Source organism: Mchenga conophoros, linkage group LG6 (genome assembly GCF_057382185.1).
Source record: "Mchenga conophoros isolate Kocher_MC1m ecotype Shallow Benthic linkage group LG6, M_conophoros_male_GT1.1, whole genome shotgun sequence".
NCBI classification, from domain to species: domain Eukaryota; kingdom Metazoa; phylum Chordata; class Actinopteri; order Cichliformes; family Cichlidae; genus Mchenga; species Mchenga conophoros.
Genome location: NC_140531.1, coordinates 14,474,343 through 14,489,839, shown reverse-complemented (window position 1 = coordinate 14,489,839; position 15,497 = coordinate 14,474,343). Strand labels below are relative to the sequence as shown.

General features: G+C 41.0%; 1 protein-coding gene across 2 annotated transcripts in view; it reads left to right on the top strand.

The window, feature by feature from the left end:
• The window catches only part of LOC146572313 (protein sidekick-1-like), a 282,653-nt gene that overhangs the window by 142,826 nt on the left and 124,330 nt on the right, over positions 1 to 15,497 (top strand). For both annotated transcript variants that reach the window (XM_085276355.1, XM_085276354.1), the window contains exon 5: positions 5,515 to 5,648. In XM_085276355.1, the coding sequence (XP_085132481.1) occupies positions 5,515 to 5,648 (134 nt within the window). The remainder of the gene's footprint in view (positions 1 to 5,514; positions 5,649 to 15,497) is intronic.

The following is a 15,497-nucleotide window of genomic DNA, read 5'->3' as shown; positions in this document are numbered from 1 at the left end:
TAGCCACCCTCCAGGTATTGGGAACTAGCACTGACATTTTATTATTTTTTTGAATTATGGTCCTCTAATTTCTATCTTATTGGCATTTCATTTTGTACTTCGTTTTTTCTTCTTTTTATGATATGAATTTTCCATGCGGAGATGTAATGAGAAATGGAAGTCCTGCCAATTTGGATTAAATGGAACAAGCCGTCAGCCAATGTCATGGCATACAGCTTCACATGTAAATAGTACATATGATGGCATTTGTGAATGGGAAACAAAAGATACTCCATAAAGAAATTCTTTTAACTCAACAAATGCTTAGATCTTAATTGGTCTAAATTCAGCTCTGACGCCCACTGAGCGTCTTTGTCTTTGTTAAATTGGTGAATTTAGATTCCCTCGAACCTCCCAGGCTCTCTCCTACCTCAGACACTGTAGGCGAGTAGAAGCCAGCCCTCTCTGTCTATTAATCAGCATGTGCTGGGTAAAACAGATGTGATGAAATGGGCGGGTCAGTGCACTTAATGAGCTTAACAGCTATAAATTACATTACGGAGCTAGGTGAAGATGCAGAATTCATCCCTGCGTTGAAATAAGTGAGAAAGAAGAGAAGAAAGGTTTGGTTAAAGCCTCCTTTTTTCAGTGAGTGATATGCACACAAAATCCAACCGGCACACATTGACATACGCTCACACAAATAAAGTGTCAGTGTCGGGGTTGAGGCTCTGGCTCTTGAAGTTGTTCTCCTGGGAAATCAAGCTGAATAAATTTAGACCTGAGGAATTCTGCCTCGGTTTGAGTGTGTTTGTCGGAGAATCGTCGAACAACTCCATGTGATCCCATGACTCACCACTCCTTTCAATAAATATTTCAGTTAGCAGTTCCTATATTTCTTTCTTGCACATTCAAGCACTTCTTTGTACTTCATCACTGGATATACGATAAAGAAACTCCCCCCCCTGTCCCTTTTGAGATAAGACAGAAGGGAAGAAAGCTGGGAAAGGCACAAAGTAAATAGCCTTAGGGCAGATTTGATCCCAGGGCTCTGCAATAGCTTTATGGCTTATGGGATTGCCTGCTCAACCTGGTGAGCTACACCAGCACCTCCATGTTTAAATGTTAATGAGTGCATCAACACAGCCATCTTTAAGGCCCCAGTCACACAGGCCTAGAGACAAGTTGGCAACCCCCTGGCCCCACCACTAGTTGCTAGAGAAAAATGAGTACTCCCCAACATTTATGCTAGTGGTTGCTGGTAGTCGCTGTGAAACTGAAACACAAACACAACATCTGCTCTCTGAGAAGTAGTAAAACTGTGATAAGTTCAATGCATGCCGGGAACAGAGACCATTCATCTTCAAAGTAGAAGGTGTGTCTTTTGAAACATGTTGGTTTCAGTAGTAAGGCACAACATTTACTTTCAAGGTGAATGGGCTTCCTTTCTGGTTTGCTAGTAACCAAAGCAATCACCCAAAGCAATCACAAGGAGGTTTTTGGTCTTTCCAACAGAGTTCACATAGCAACAGCAAGAAGCCTCCAACAACCACTAACCAGCTGGTCAGGGAATACACATTTTTCCCTAGTGATTGGTGGTTGCCATAGGGTTGCCAGCTGGTTGTTACGCCTGTGTTATTGAGGACTAAGCTGTGAATCCTGATAATCACACTGTTTGTGTTTCATCTGCTATTTAATACGTAGCAGCATAGTGAATTAATGATGCTGAATGTTTCCTTATCAAGCGGCAACATCTTCAGTCTTCTTTTAGTTCGCTGGCAATGACACTACAGTGTGCTTTCAATCAACTTGTGCAAATCAAGTTACACTTTTCTGATTTTTACAGCATCAAATGATGAGTCAATTAGGCAACTACTCCTCAGTGTGAGACGAGAAATGTTCAGTTTTTCACAATTGCTTAGATGCGTCTCTTGAACCTTTTGCTATTTTCTGAAAACGAAAATCCAATTTCCAAAGTACTTACTCAAAACTTGCTCAGTCATAATAACCCTACTGTGCAGTCATTACACACTTCAAGAAGTTGAAAACACAATGTTCAGAACATGTAACTCAAGTCTTTCCAACCCCATGTGGTGTTTTTGAAGCTCTTTTAGAAAAAAGGAAGTAATTCTACCAAATTGTGTTGTTCTTGAGCCACTTTGTAGTTGCCTTCTTCCTCAGTTCAGCTGTATTTGACCAGTAGAAACTGATCTCCGATAACCTCACGGGGAAGAAGTTGAACACAATTACGCCACACCTGTTGTTGTTTGAGTGCAACTGTGCAAAGTTATTAATGTGATGTAATGTAACCTATTTATGTGAGTTCAGAGTGAACAGGCTGCACAGAGAGTTGAGGGCAGACGCTGTACCACCAGTGATAGAAGCAATCTGAGAGGCAGAGGAGGAACGTTGTGTGTAGGAGGTGCTGGATGAGGACAAGGAGGAGAAAAGCACGGCTGAGAAGAGTAATTTCAGATGAAATTTCGTTATTGTGACAGATCACGTTTGAGTTCATGGAACGGGAAGCAGGACAGAAAATTATATGTGGCCCCCAGTGGAAAAAACAGGTAACATCTGTGATTTCCCAATAGCACGAGGCAGGGGGCTTTTTTATGTCAGCATGGACGTTTAGAACAAAGCTTTCAAAACATGTCAGTTTTGAAAGAATCAATGTGAGCCTTTCTACCATTCACCAGATCCTGGGTGCAGATAAAGCAAGTGTACGGAGTATCCTTTAAGGCAGGATCAGAGATCAGGCCAGTGTGTGTGCCCTCTGGATTGATATAGCACAGAGATGTGAAGCTGGTGCCGAAGGAATCACTTGTAGACTTGGAGTTACATTTACAGAGTGTTTTAATATGCATTTCACTTGCATTATACAGTGGGTGAAATCATTATGTGATCCCCTGATGAATTTTGGAAGTTTTCTTGCTTCCAAAGATACGAAAAACCTCTAATTTTTATGGTAGTTTCATTTTAATGGGGAGAGAGAGGGAGAAAGAACATCAATCACAAATCCAGAAAAAAACACATTACATGAATGTTATAAATTGATTTGCATGTCACTAAGTGGAATAAGCATAGCGGTAAGATGTTCCTTGTAGTTGGTCAACAGGTTAGGAGGGATTTTGGCTCACTCATCTTTACAGAAACTCACAGAAATGACTCGGAGGTGTAGCTCTCTCCACAGATTATCTATAGGATTGAAGTCGGGAGACTGGCTAGGCCACTCCGTGATGTGCTTCTTCTTTAGCCACTCCTGTGTTACTTTTGCTGCATGTTTTGGGTCACTGTCATGCTGGAAGACCACTGAAGATGGGTCTTCAGTGGTCTGGCTGAGCGAAGGAGTTTCATGTCCAACATTTTATGATACAACTTCACCATTTGCTGGTGAAGTCGTGTTGTAGCATTAGCAGAAAAACAAAAGTGTAACGTTTCCACCTCCGTGCTTGACTGTGGGGTGGTGTTCTTTGGGCCATACTCAGGATTTCTCTCCCTCCAAACACAGTGGGTTGAGTTGATGCCAAAGAGCTCCATTTTGGTTTCATCTGCCCTTAGCACTTTCTCCCAAGCCTTCTCTAAATCATTTAGATGTTCACTGGCAAACTTAAGAAGGAGCTGTACACGTGCCTTCTTGAGCTGGGGGACCCTGCTGCAAGATTTCAATCCATTATGTCATTGCATGTTACCAATGGCGTTCTTGGTGACTGTGCCAACTGCCTTCAGATCATTAACAAGCTCCTCCTGTGTAGTTTTGGGTCGATCCACCAACTTCCTCATGATCATCCTCACTTCCATGTGAGGTGATTGATTTTAAATTTCTTCCATTTCCGAATAATCGCACCAGCAGTTGTCACCTTCTTTCTCTAAGCTTCTCGATGATGTTCTTGTAGCTAATTCCAGCCTTGTGCAAGTCTACAAATATTGTAGACTTGCACAAGGACATCAATATTGTCCCTGATGTCCTTTGACAGCTCCTCGGTCTTGCCCATGATGGTGGAGATGTTGGAATTTTATTGCTTGTAGCGCTTAACAGTTTTCAATATTCAATTTATTTTACAGAAAAAGAATTTGTGTGGTTTTTGTAGAAATGCATTTATTTTATGAAGTTTGGTTTTCTCTGGTGCTACATGCCCATTTTTGATGTAGTTTGCAAAAACTGCTCTGTAGTGTTTTTATTTAACACTCGCTGTGTGTATGATCTTTAAACATGTTTGAGCACGATAAAGCAGTTTGGGGGGAGATTATGTTTGATTTTGCCTGAGGAGTGAGTGGTTTTATGTATTTAGTTTCAAAATTGGGTTTTGTGTTTACAGTTTGGAGAAAGAAGATGGAAGGTTTCAAGAGGTGCGCTTTTGGTAGTTATGAGAGGCACTTATATTTGTGTTTATTTCCCTCTTTGGCTCTCATATAGTATCGATTTAGGTTGTCATAAGTGGCATGTTTTGTTTTGTGTTCCAGTTGGCAATGTGCCGATTGAGTTTTGGGCACATTCACTGCTGCCAGTTCAGCACTGCTGAACAATGGCCACAGAAAAATACACATATCTTACAAGCACACAGACAGAGGCTAATTTTCACATGTAAGCACTGCCCTTCTTCTTATACATAAAGTATTCAAGCAACCAGTGTTCACAGTTATAGCTTCTTTTGTTTTTCTACTGTTTTTTAAATGCAGTGAAGTATTTGTACAGCACAGGCTCTACAGAAACAAGCTGACTGTTTAATAACAACAGACAGTCATCTAACTTTACTGCGCTCTATTCTTGCTTTGATCTTATTGATTTCATTTCATTGTCGGGCTCTCTGAATATTTTTGTTTGGGGGGAAGTTTCCATCCTCTGACATGCTGAAAACACCAGTAGCATCACTAAAAACATCATCCTGTGTTTCCTGCCTGGCGGCATCTGTTGCCAGACAGACGAGTTCAAACGCCTTCGAAATCTGAGTGCAACAAAAATATTTTCTGTTAGCATCTCTCCCACAACATCACCCTCCAAAGTCAGTTCTTCCCATTATGATCTCCTGAAAGTCAACGGCAGCGCAAAATCTCTTTGTGAGTCTCTGTATGCTCAAGTAAGAACGCTTTTAGATTTTGCGTGCTTGTGATCGTGTGTGCTTGTGTACCAGCACGTTCCATGTTTGTGGCATATTGATTGCCGCTGCTATGCGGGGAAATGAGGATGGATCAGTATGAAGAAGGAGGAACAGAAGACAATACACAAACAGTGAGAGTGGCAAAAAGAATGAAAGATACACAAAATGAGCTACATATCAGTCTGAGACAGGAGGAGAGATTTATTTAAGCTCTCTGAATCCTCTTTCCTTTCTGATGCTTGTATTCAATGTTTCCCTCCCCCATTATGAATTCCAAATGATCCATGTACCAAATACTCTTCTCTTGACAGAGTCTTAGTTTGAGCAGTGTTCCCGTCTGAGACGGAGCAGTGCTGGAAGGAGGCACGTTTTGCTTTGGGAGTGCATTGTTGTGTTTTCTAAACTCTTGTTCTCTGTGTGTCTTGTTTGTTCCTTGCAGAACAATCACTTTGGACAATCAGCTGGTTGTCTTGGCAACCGCTGCAACGGACGCCGGACGTTATCATGTAGAGGCGGTGAACGAGCTGACCGGCGAGACTGTGACGAGTCCTGCTGTCTACCTGAGCATCTCAGGTAAAAATAAATAAAAAAAGTGTTAAATTGGTATTTAATAACAGTGCAAACAGCCCATCTGGTAAACACTATGCTCAGTATTAGCATTAGTTTGGTTTACAGTCAAACCATCCAGCATATTTCTGTCCCTCAAATATCTTTCTGTTGGGGTGGGGCTTCATTAGGTTTTCTGTGGTCTTCTGTGGTTGTTGTGTGGATAAATCTGAATCTCTTTTACAGAACATAACTCCCTTTGATTGATAGAGAAGACAGTTTTGAGTGTCGGGCTAATTACTAAACCTGAAAATGAGCTGCAAAAGACATAAAGAGATGATTAAAAACATATCTGACACATCACAGAAACAACATACTTGTGCACACATTATTTGCAAACTAAAATGCTGGAGGTCTTGGCTCATCATTAAGTAGAGATGCTTGAATTATTGATTTGATTATTAAAATCTCAAATTAGAGATTCCAGCAACCAAAAATTACCATAATGCAGCCGGCAGGAGTTTTATTAGAGAAGCATCACCACTCACATGGTGAAGCTCAACAACAAATAAACTCGGCATCACACAGTGATTTTTTAATGTCTTACATCTAGTAGGGAGGAACCAGCTTGTAGAGAGATCAGGAACCAATAATAGATCTCTGTTTTGGCCTTTGCCATATCAACAAGCAAGTGAGACATAATTTGATAAGATATTTGATGGACTTAAAGCTTTGAAAATTTAGAGTGTTGCCAGTTTTTGGTCCGAAAGGAAATCTGTCTCAGTCACATAAAGTCATACAGTGTGTACTACACTCACCAGCCACTTTGTTGTTCAACCGCTCATTAATGCAAATATCTATTTAGCCAACCACAACACTAATTCAGTGCATTTAGGCATGTAGTCATGGTGTAGATAACCTGCTGAAGCACAAATGGAGCATCAGAACGGTGAAGAAACGTGAGTTAACTGACTTTGAATGTTGGTGCCAGATTGGCTGGTCTCAGAATTTCAAGAACTGCTGATCTACTGGGACTGACAGAGAAAAGACTTAAACTATTAATTGAGCAGGATTTCTCTGGGTTAATGTCAGAAGTTAAAGACGGACAGCCAGACTGCTTCAAGCTGATAGGAAAGCAACAATAACTCAAATAACCACTTGTTACAACCAATGTATGCAGAAGAGCATCTCTGAATGCACAAGATGCAAACCTTGAAGCAGATTGGTTACTGCAGTAGCTAATAACAGGAACTGAGGAAAGTGAGGCTAAATGTGGGATGAGCAATACTGGACAACAGAAAAGTAGAAATTTTTTGCTCATTTCATGAGTCTCAATTTGTCTTGTGATTGTCATTTAATAGGTTCATATCTTGATGTAAACAACGTGAAAATATGGATCCATTTTGCCTTGTTTCAACAGTTCTGGCTGGTGGCGTGGGTGAAATCTTTTTGGCACACTTTGTCCCCTTAGTACCAACTAGATCATTTAAACACCACAGCCTGAGTACTGTTGAGGACCCCTTATGCCTTATGACCACAGTGTACCCATCGTCTGATGGCTGCTTCCAGCAGAATCACGCTCCATGTCAACTCAAACTGGTTTCTTGAACATAACAATAAGTTCACTGTACAGAAATGGCCTCCACACTCACCAGATAGTGTTTCAGATCAGTCCAGTAGAGCATCTTTGGGATGTAGTGAAACAGGAGATTCACATCATGGATGTGCAGCCAACTAATCTGAAGCAACTGTGTGATGCTGTTATGTCAATATGGACCAAAATCTCCAAAGACCAAAGGTTCCAGCAACTTGTTGAGTCTATGTCAGGAACAGTTACGGCAGAACAAGGTCGAACCCAGTACTAGTGAGGTGTACCTAATAAAGTGTCTGGTGAGTGACTTTAAAGAAACATGCATTGGCTTTGGGTCTTTAGATGACATGTAATGTGTACGGGTTCCCATACCTCCCTATCCATGATCTTCCTACTTTAAATGCTTTTTCCTCCCCTTGGTTGATGTTCATGTGTGTGTTTCCTTGAAACATGAGAAGTGTTAGTTGTGTTGTATACTCTACTGTACTATGCTTTCTTGTTATTCTGAGCTTTTTGCTTCCTGTCAAAAAACTTGACTGTCAAAAACTAAAAGAGTTAGATCTTTGTGGTTGATCCAGTCATTTCATTGAGTCTGCAAGCTTTGAATGTGCTTTTACTTGTAAAAACAGCATGCACTTATTGTGTGTTGTTCACTGTTGTGAATGACAAGCAGCTCTTTGTTCATTTCTCCGGAAACAGGCTTCAGTCAGAAGAACTGCAAAGTTTGATGGATTTTAGCCTCTCTGTGTGTTCTCGTCTCTGTCGTGGCCTTTATCGCTGAATCACTTTATTGCTGTATGCCTCTCTCTCTATCTCTTCTCCTTGGAGGCCGGAGGATTGACTCTACTGTCTAACAGTCCTTCACTTGAAGTGTTCACCATGGTTAAATGAAAGCGAGAGGGAGGGAGGGAGCCCTCTGTCCCTCGTGGCTGTATAGAGTTTTAATTAGATTCTCTTTACAGGGTTGTATCCTTTGGCATCCTTTGTCACAACTGCGCACACACACACACACACACACACACACACACAATCAAATAAATTTAGGCACAGTACCTTGTTACAGCTGTTAGTGTGAAGTGCTCCCGTGGGCGTTTTTAGAAATAGTAAGGGTATAGTTAGGTTTCACTGATCAGTCTTCGGCCATAACAGCTATGCATGCATGGTTGTGTGTGTGTGCGTGTGTGTTTGTGTGTTTCTGTTGAAAACGGTGTTTTCTACAATAAACATTTTCTGGGTAAATGCCTTTTTCTATATAAAAGCATATTTCAGTTATTTGTTATTGAGACAGGGAAGAAATAGAAGATCATGGAATTTGATAAAAACAGGGACAAACCAAAGAGGTAAAATGTTGCAAATCGTGCAGGGTGTGAAAAAGAGAGCGTGAGCAAGGAAACATGGAAATACCAGATCTTTATTCATGTATTTGCTTTTTCTCAGGGCTGTTTTTTGACATTAAGCATCACATTGATCACTTGGTTGGTTTTGGAAATAGAAAAGGTGTTAAGCATAGTTTTGAACACTATGTAGCTATTGAATGCACACAGATGCCACTGATTATAGCCACAGAGAGAAGGAGACTGGGCCTGTTAATGACACAGATGAGTCGAGGGTTGTTGTCAGGAAATTTGAAGGAGAAAAAAGATCAATTTAAGTCAATAAAGTGTTTAACACTTAACCTAGTTAACTGACACAAGAGAACATGTGAATGAACTCTCGCAAATGGTGTTTTCGTTCATGTCTTCCACCACTTTGTTCTTATTTTCCCACCTCTTCCTTTACATTTCCTGTTCTGTCGCTTCCCTTCATTTCCTGTCACCCCCTCTCTTCTCTTCTCTTTCCATTAGGCAGCCTGTAGAGGATCTGAAGGCAGAAGTTCATAGCTGTCAGTCATATTTCTAAAAATGTTGTCTTTCTCTTCATAAATTCAGCAGAATAAATGAGGTACCTATTTTCTATTCTCCCCTTTCTTTCTTTGATTCAAGCATTGTGCTCAACAGACAAGAACGAGGGAGAAAAAGGACTGGTAGAGACAGAAAGACTTAATGAAGTGAGACGTGGGTGTAGACTGAGGATATGACCAACAACCTGTTCATGTCAGGACTGCTGTTGATGAAAGTGTGTGCCCTGCACTCACACACGTACACAGACACACACACACAGACACAAGAACAGGCATGAAAAGTTAAGATATTGTCACATTCGTAAAACCTTTCTGTCACATTCATGCTGTGGCACGACCAACACTCAAATTCTTTTTGCTAATCCGCAAAGCCTGCAAGGGCCGAGGAAAGTGTCAGACAACCAGCTGCATGCCCTACCTACTTGACAGATCCATTATCTGCATGTCCCTGACCACTGTCCTGTAAGTGTGGCCTAGACTGCTGAAAATAAAAAGCAGTAACTGTCATCCGTGGTCGAGCTGGAACAGCCACAATTGATAGCAGCTCAACAGCTTGGTGAGAGGTCAGACACTGTAATCACTGGAAGTACAGCCTGCCTCTAAAATAAACAGCTCCTGGAGCTTTTTATCGCCGCCGACAACATATGGTGTTAGAGACGACATTTTCAGTCAGTTATCGCCGTGGACTGAACTTGACAGATTGACAGAGGTTGAATTTCATAAAGGAGCGCGTGGCACGTCAATATCCATTCAGTACAGCACATTCTCATCTCTACAGTCACTCCAGGGAGGCGGGGTCAGGCTCTATTGAGTGGCTCTGCTTTATTATTTACAACGTACACACGCTTGATTCATTGTGTACTTGTGTATGTTTGCATTAGAGAGAACATGAACACTAATGGCCTCAGGGCATCTCTGTTAGAGGCAGGAGATCAGCGTTCCTACTTCAATTATTTGAGCTTCATGCATACCTGCAGTCATCACTACCTATCCCTTTCTGTTTAATACACACACACACACACACACACACACACACACACACACACACACACACACACACACACACACACACACACACACGCTTACACATACATACACTTTAGGCTGTCAGTCAGAACAGCAGTCTATTTCCCTGTTGCCCAGAAGAGAGTACGCATGTCTCTGTGCTTCTGCTCATTTCATAGCAGCCGAGGTCTTTGTAGATTTGTACATCAGACCATTAGAGCAGCACAGCGTCCCCAAAGAGTGCACTCACCGTTGGGAGACTCACACACACAGACATGACAACATGCACAGGAACACTCGACATGCCTTGACGGCCCCTTTGCAGCGCAAAGAAACAGGAATGGCACCAGATTTTAGACATGGTGAGATTAAAAAATAAATAATAAAAAAAAACCCCATTTGATCTCACATGTATGGATTTTGTAGATAGGATTTTGGGGAGCAAGGAGGGTATGCAGAGTTTATAAGAGAGAAGAAAAGTGCAGGATAACAAAGAAGGGGAAGGGCGCAGACACGTGCAGTATCTCAGCTTTGGGCTCAGTAGTTGATCAGCTGCCTTTATCTGCTCTATAAAAAAGGCAGTAATGTCACACTTGTTAATAATTGCTTAAATGCAAAAAATAGCGTAGAATATCACATGCATACAGAGTGCTTCACTTGAATAGAGTGCTCCAGTTATTCAGGGCTTCGCTTGAATAAAGTTGGGAGAGTTGCAAGACATAGATTAGAAAAAAAAAAATCAATGCAGTCGTCGAGACCAAGATGTCCTGACTTTTAGTCTCTTAAAGAAATTGATAGTATCTTTTCATTAGACCCAGTCTGGCTTGTAAATTCTCTTTCTAATTCTAAATCTGTCCACTCCAAAAGACCAGGCTTTGACTTACAAGTTGAAAGCCTGTGTCTCCAATTCCAAGCTGACACGACCTTGGTGCCATCACTCACTGCAAAGCTCAGACTTGACAAAGCATCCTGCAAAAGCACGTAAGTGAACCAATCTCTATGCATAGAATGTTTGAAGTCACCTTAAAAATGCCCCTCATACAGTACTACACCTCTGTAGTAGCAGTACTATAGTAGCAGAAGTTATTGCAGTGTCCAGACAAGTTTCCAGAATTATGATCTCTGCATCACAAAGAAGCTGGAAAGATTTGTTTGCAAATTTCCATTTTTTTCTTTGAAGCCTCAGAGTTCTGCACAGTTATGATTTGTGTTACTGATTCAGCTGAATAAAGAACAAGGATTCTCTCAGGTACTGTGTACTGTAATGTGGCTGAATAGAGCACGAATAGAGAAGAGCAACCTCCAAGACAGGGGACAAGACAAAGCCGTGATGTGAAGCAGATGGGAGCTTGGGTTGGTGTGTGTGTGTGTGTGAGAAATACCCCTTCACAGCCTTAATCATTCATTGTATGTGTGTATTATAGAGGGTGTATGAGTCTGAGTTTGATTACCTTGGCTTGGTGATTGGAAGGAAAAAAATCTGTCTGAGTTTGATTACGTCTCCTGTTGAAGCCTCCTCTGGTGTCTGCCGTTTTACATCACTCCGTTTCTACCATTTATCCTCTTTTCTCCTTCCTCCATCAAACAGGGTTTGTCGCCCTGCAGCCCTGAGTCGTGACAGAGTGGCGTTTGTCAGAAGCTGAACAATAGACTCTGCTGACCTCAGGATAACCCAGAGAGAGAGAGACACACACACACACACACACACACACACACACACACACACACACACACACACACACAGCTGCATATACAGTCAGAGTAACATTTGGGAAAGTAGAAAGAGGAGAAGAGGTGAGAGAAAAGTGAGGACTTTTAAAAGAGCATATGGCACATGACAGAAAAGTTACTGTCACTTTAAAAAAGCTTTTAAGAAATGAGGGTTTGAAGCATTTAATGCTTGTGTAAGTGTGTGTGCACAGTCACATTTGTGTTGTTATTTTTGTGTAGGGGGTGTGTCTTTGTGTCATTTGTTTCTTTCTGTAATCATGTTCCTTCTCATCCAGATGTTTCCTTTCCACATCACTGACTCTTAAACGAGAACCTGCTGCGGGTCTTTCTGTGCACGTGTGCTACTGTACTGTTTCTGAGCAGCCGCGCATGTGTGTGTTTGCTCCAAGTACCATCCTGGTTGCTCTGTGGCGCGTCTAATTGGAGGCATTTTTGTGTCCCTGGAGTCCCCGAGTGTGTATTTGTGTTTTTGTAAGGTGAAGTGGTTTGTGTGTGTGCGCAAGTGCGTGTTTTAAGCGCGTCATAATGTCGCAGACCTGCTAGCCCTCATTTAAAATCTTAAGAGAAAGATCAGAGAATCCCCTCTGTCCCTGTGTGCTGTGAGGCTGCTGCAGCTCTCATCATGAGCTCAAGGTGTTTTGCATTTTGCTGCATCATGCCTTGATAGGCTTCAGGGAACGCCATGGAAACCACTCTAACCGGGGTGGCAGCGTAATGATCCGTGCCACAAGCTGCCTCTGCGCGCTTTCGACTGCAGCTTCTAGCGTCGGTTAGGGAATATATCCCAGGCGATTTTAGTCAAATGAGTGCAAGGCGAATACAGGCAGACTTGTGGGGGGTAGCGACTCTCTGTCAGACTGTTTGGCTGGTGACCTCTGAAAAATCAAAACGAAAGCCAAATTGGACTCTATTTAGCCACAACCCACCATCCTGTGATACAAGCACAGGTGTACGCAGTGAACAGTGACACCAATATGTGCTGTCTTCTTCTCCCACACAAATGACTGCTCTTAATTAATTACTGGCAGAAAATATGGCAATTTTGGAAGCAGCTGCTAGTATACTTTACTTAGCAACTAAATAAAAATGGCTCAAAGATTTCACAGGTTTTTTCTTTCTTTCTTTTTTTCCCCCTCCTGTTAGCCAACAGAAGACTTCCTGTATGGAGAATCTTTTTAGAGCGGATTATAATTGGCAACAGCAGCAGTTCTCAGATAAATGGGAAAATTTTAATTTGGTTTTGTATAAGATGGTGTTGTAATAATTATAGCAAGTTAAGTGCTGGAAGGCGGTGGCGTGTAGTGTGTGCGTGTGTGTTTAACCACAATCAGAGCCAACTTGTTGTGCCGGTTGATGATGCGTTTATTATCTTCAGATCACTCACTTATCAAATATATACACTAGTTTTTCAATCGCGGGTTTTAGAATGACAGTAGAAATGACACTTTCAGTGGTTTTTTGTGATTTGGTGCAGTTTCCTCTTCAGAGTGAGCCTCTGAGGCTTGGCTACACACTTAAGCGTTATCAGTTCACATGTAGTGAAGGCAGTGGGCCTCATTCACAAACAGTGTGCTTGCACAAATCTGTGATTTATCACTATTTTCACACCTGAATTTACTTTTATGCTACAAAACAAACTTAGAAGTCCCTCACATCAAAAATACAAACAAATAAAGAAGACCTGGCTGTCTTGGTTAATTTACTCACATCTTTAATCATTCATTAAAGAATGCTGGATATCATCACTTACAGTCTAATTTTTTGGCACTTTATCATCGATGCTGGACAACATGGATGTTTTTCAATCACTGGAGTGTTTCTCATTTTGGGCTCACAAGATGTTTCTTTTTCTTATTTTTCATATGGCTTCTAGATTTTTATATGATGTTTGATTTAAAACCATTTGTTTTCTTTCTCTCTCTTTTCTTTATTGAACCACAGTGAATGTCACAGGGGAAAGAGTATTCAGCACTCTGTGTTATTTCAGCCCAAGCCTCGCTTTTTTAACTGTGTCACTTCTGTGGAAAAAATTGGAACGCTGCACCTTTTGTTGCTTCCTCCTCATGTGCTGTTGTTTCAGTTTCTTCAGTCGGACTTTATTCTGTCTTTTTTACCTTAGCTCTACAGGCTTCTCTCTTGCAACATGTCTTATAACATCATGACTTTCTCCACTTTACCTCAAGCTGAACCTATTTCTTATATAGAGAAATGGAGGCTCGATGGTGTGCAGATAGTGAACAGATCGTATGCAGATAAGCTAAAATGTGCATTTTATAGTCTGAATCCAATGGTAATTGTAAATAGCCGCCAATGACTCTGGTGTCTATGATAGAAATTTGTGTATTTTCTTCTGACCAATAATGAAATCCCTTAGGCTTAAGTCAATAAAAACCACAAAACTGGTTTAAATATGTATTATAACAATGGTTATTTTTTCTTTTAGCTCTCTTTTTTCCCAAAAAGTATTGCTCTGTGCAGGAAAACTCTGGTGGTGGTGCTTGCTGTGTAGACTAGAAGAAGAAACAACATATTCATGTTCTGATTTTTGATACACAGCATCTAGTACCTTGTGTCCATGTCCTCGGTCTGGCTTTGTAGAAGCTTTCCAGGAGTCAGCCTTCATCAGGCACTGACTCTTATTTTGGTCTTATTATTTTGCCTTTGGTTTGAGGCAAACGGGTACAGCATGATGTCTGATTTGAAGGTTTTTTTTAATGGAGACAAAAGGGAGTACCACATGGGCTTCAGACCTTGCGTTCACACTTAAATGCCAAATAACTTTTTTCCCTCTTTGTGACCGTCTGTGATTGCACCCGAATATCAGACAGCATATTTAATGCGCTGGAGGAAATTTGTTTCAGTTGTAGTTGTAGAGTGAAATTGGTATAGAATTCATCAGTCACTCTACTTTTTATCAGAATCAGAATACTTTAATAATTCTTAAGGAAATTATGTAATTAAACAGTTACTAGAGTTAATATTTTGGTTGAGAGTGACATGCTAGATTAATAGCTATACATTGATGAGCTAAAACATTATAATTAACCTTGCGAAAAATATAGAGTTTGATGTTAAAGTTAATCCAGAATGACTCCAGAAGGCAATCTTTGGGATTTGGCACACTTAGGTTGTGAGGATGAGTTCTTTTGGATGTTTCAAGATATCCCCAGTACCCTTAGATTACTATCAGCAGGTATTCATAACTCAACCGTGCCTCAATATGCACTGTTGTTTCTAGGTTGCTCTGACTGGTTTGTCTGTTATAGCAGTTTCACCCTCATCAAAAAGCACCATACTGTCCAGTGGCACTGAGATATTACCAGATAACCATCCTGAAGGTCACTTTACAGAATTATAGAACCATTTATTAGCATATAAACCTTGATGTAAGGGTACCACTATGCTGTACATATTATTCTTTGAACACTTTTATACAGATTTATTACCATGTCCCTGCTGGGTTAATTTGAAATCTCTAACCTTGTGTGAGGACGTATTAGGACTACAATGATCTCGTTTGTATTGAAAGGTAATTTGATGTCTACAGATGTGTAACGTGCACATGCATAATCATACAAATAGGCACTAATACTCAGTGGTTTTGATAAAGAGGCTCGGCTAATGAATTGTTGCTTTTTGGTGAATTCCT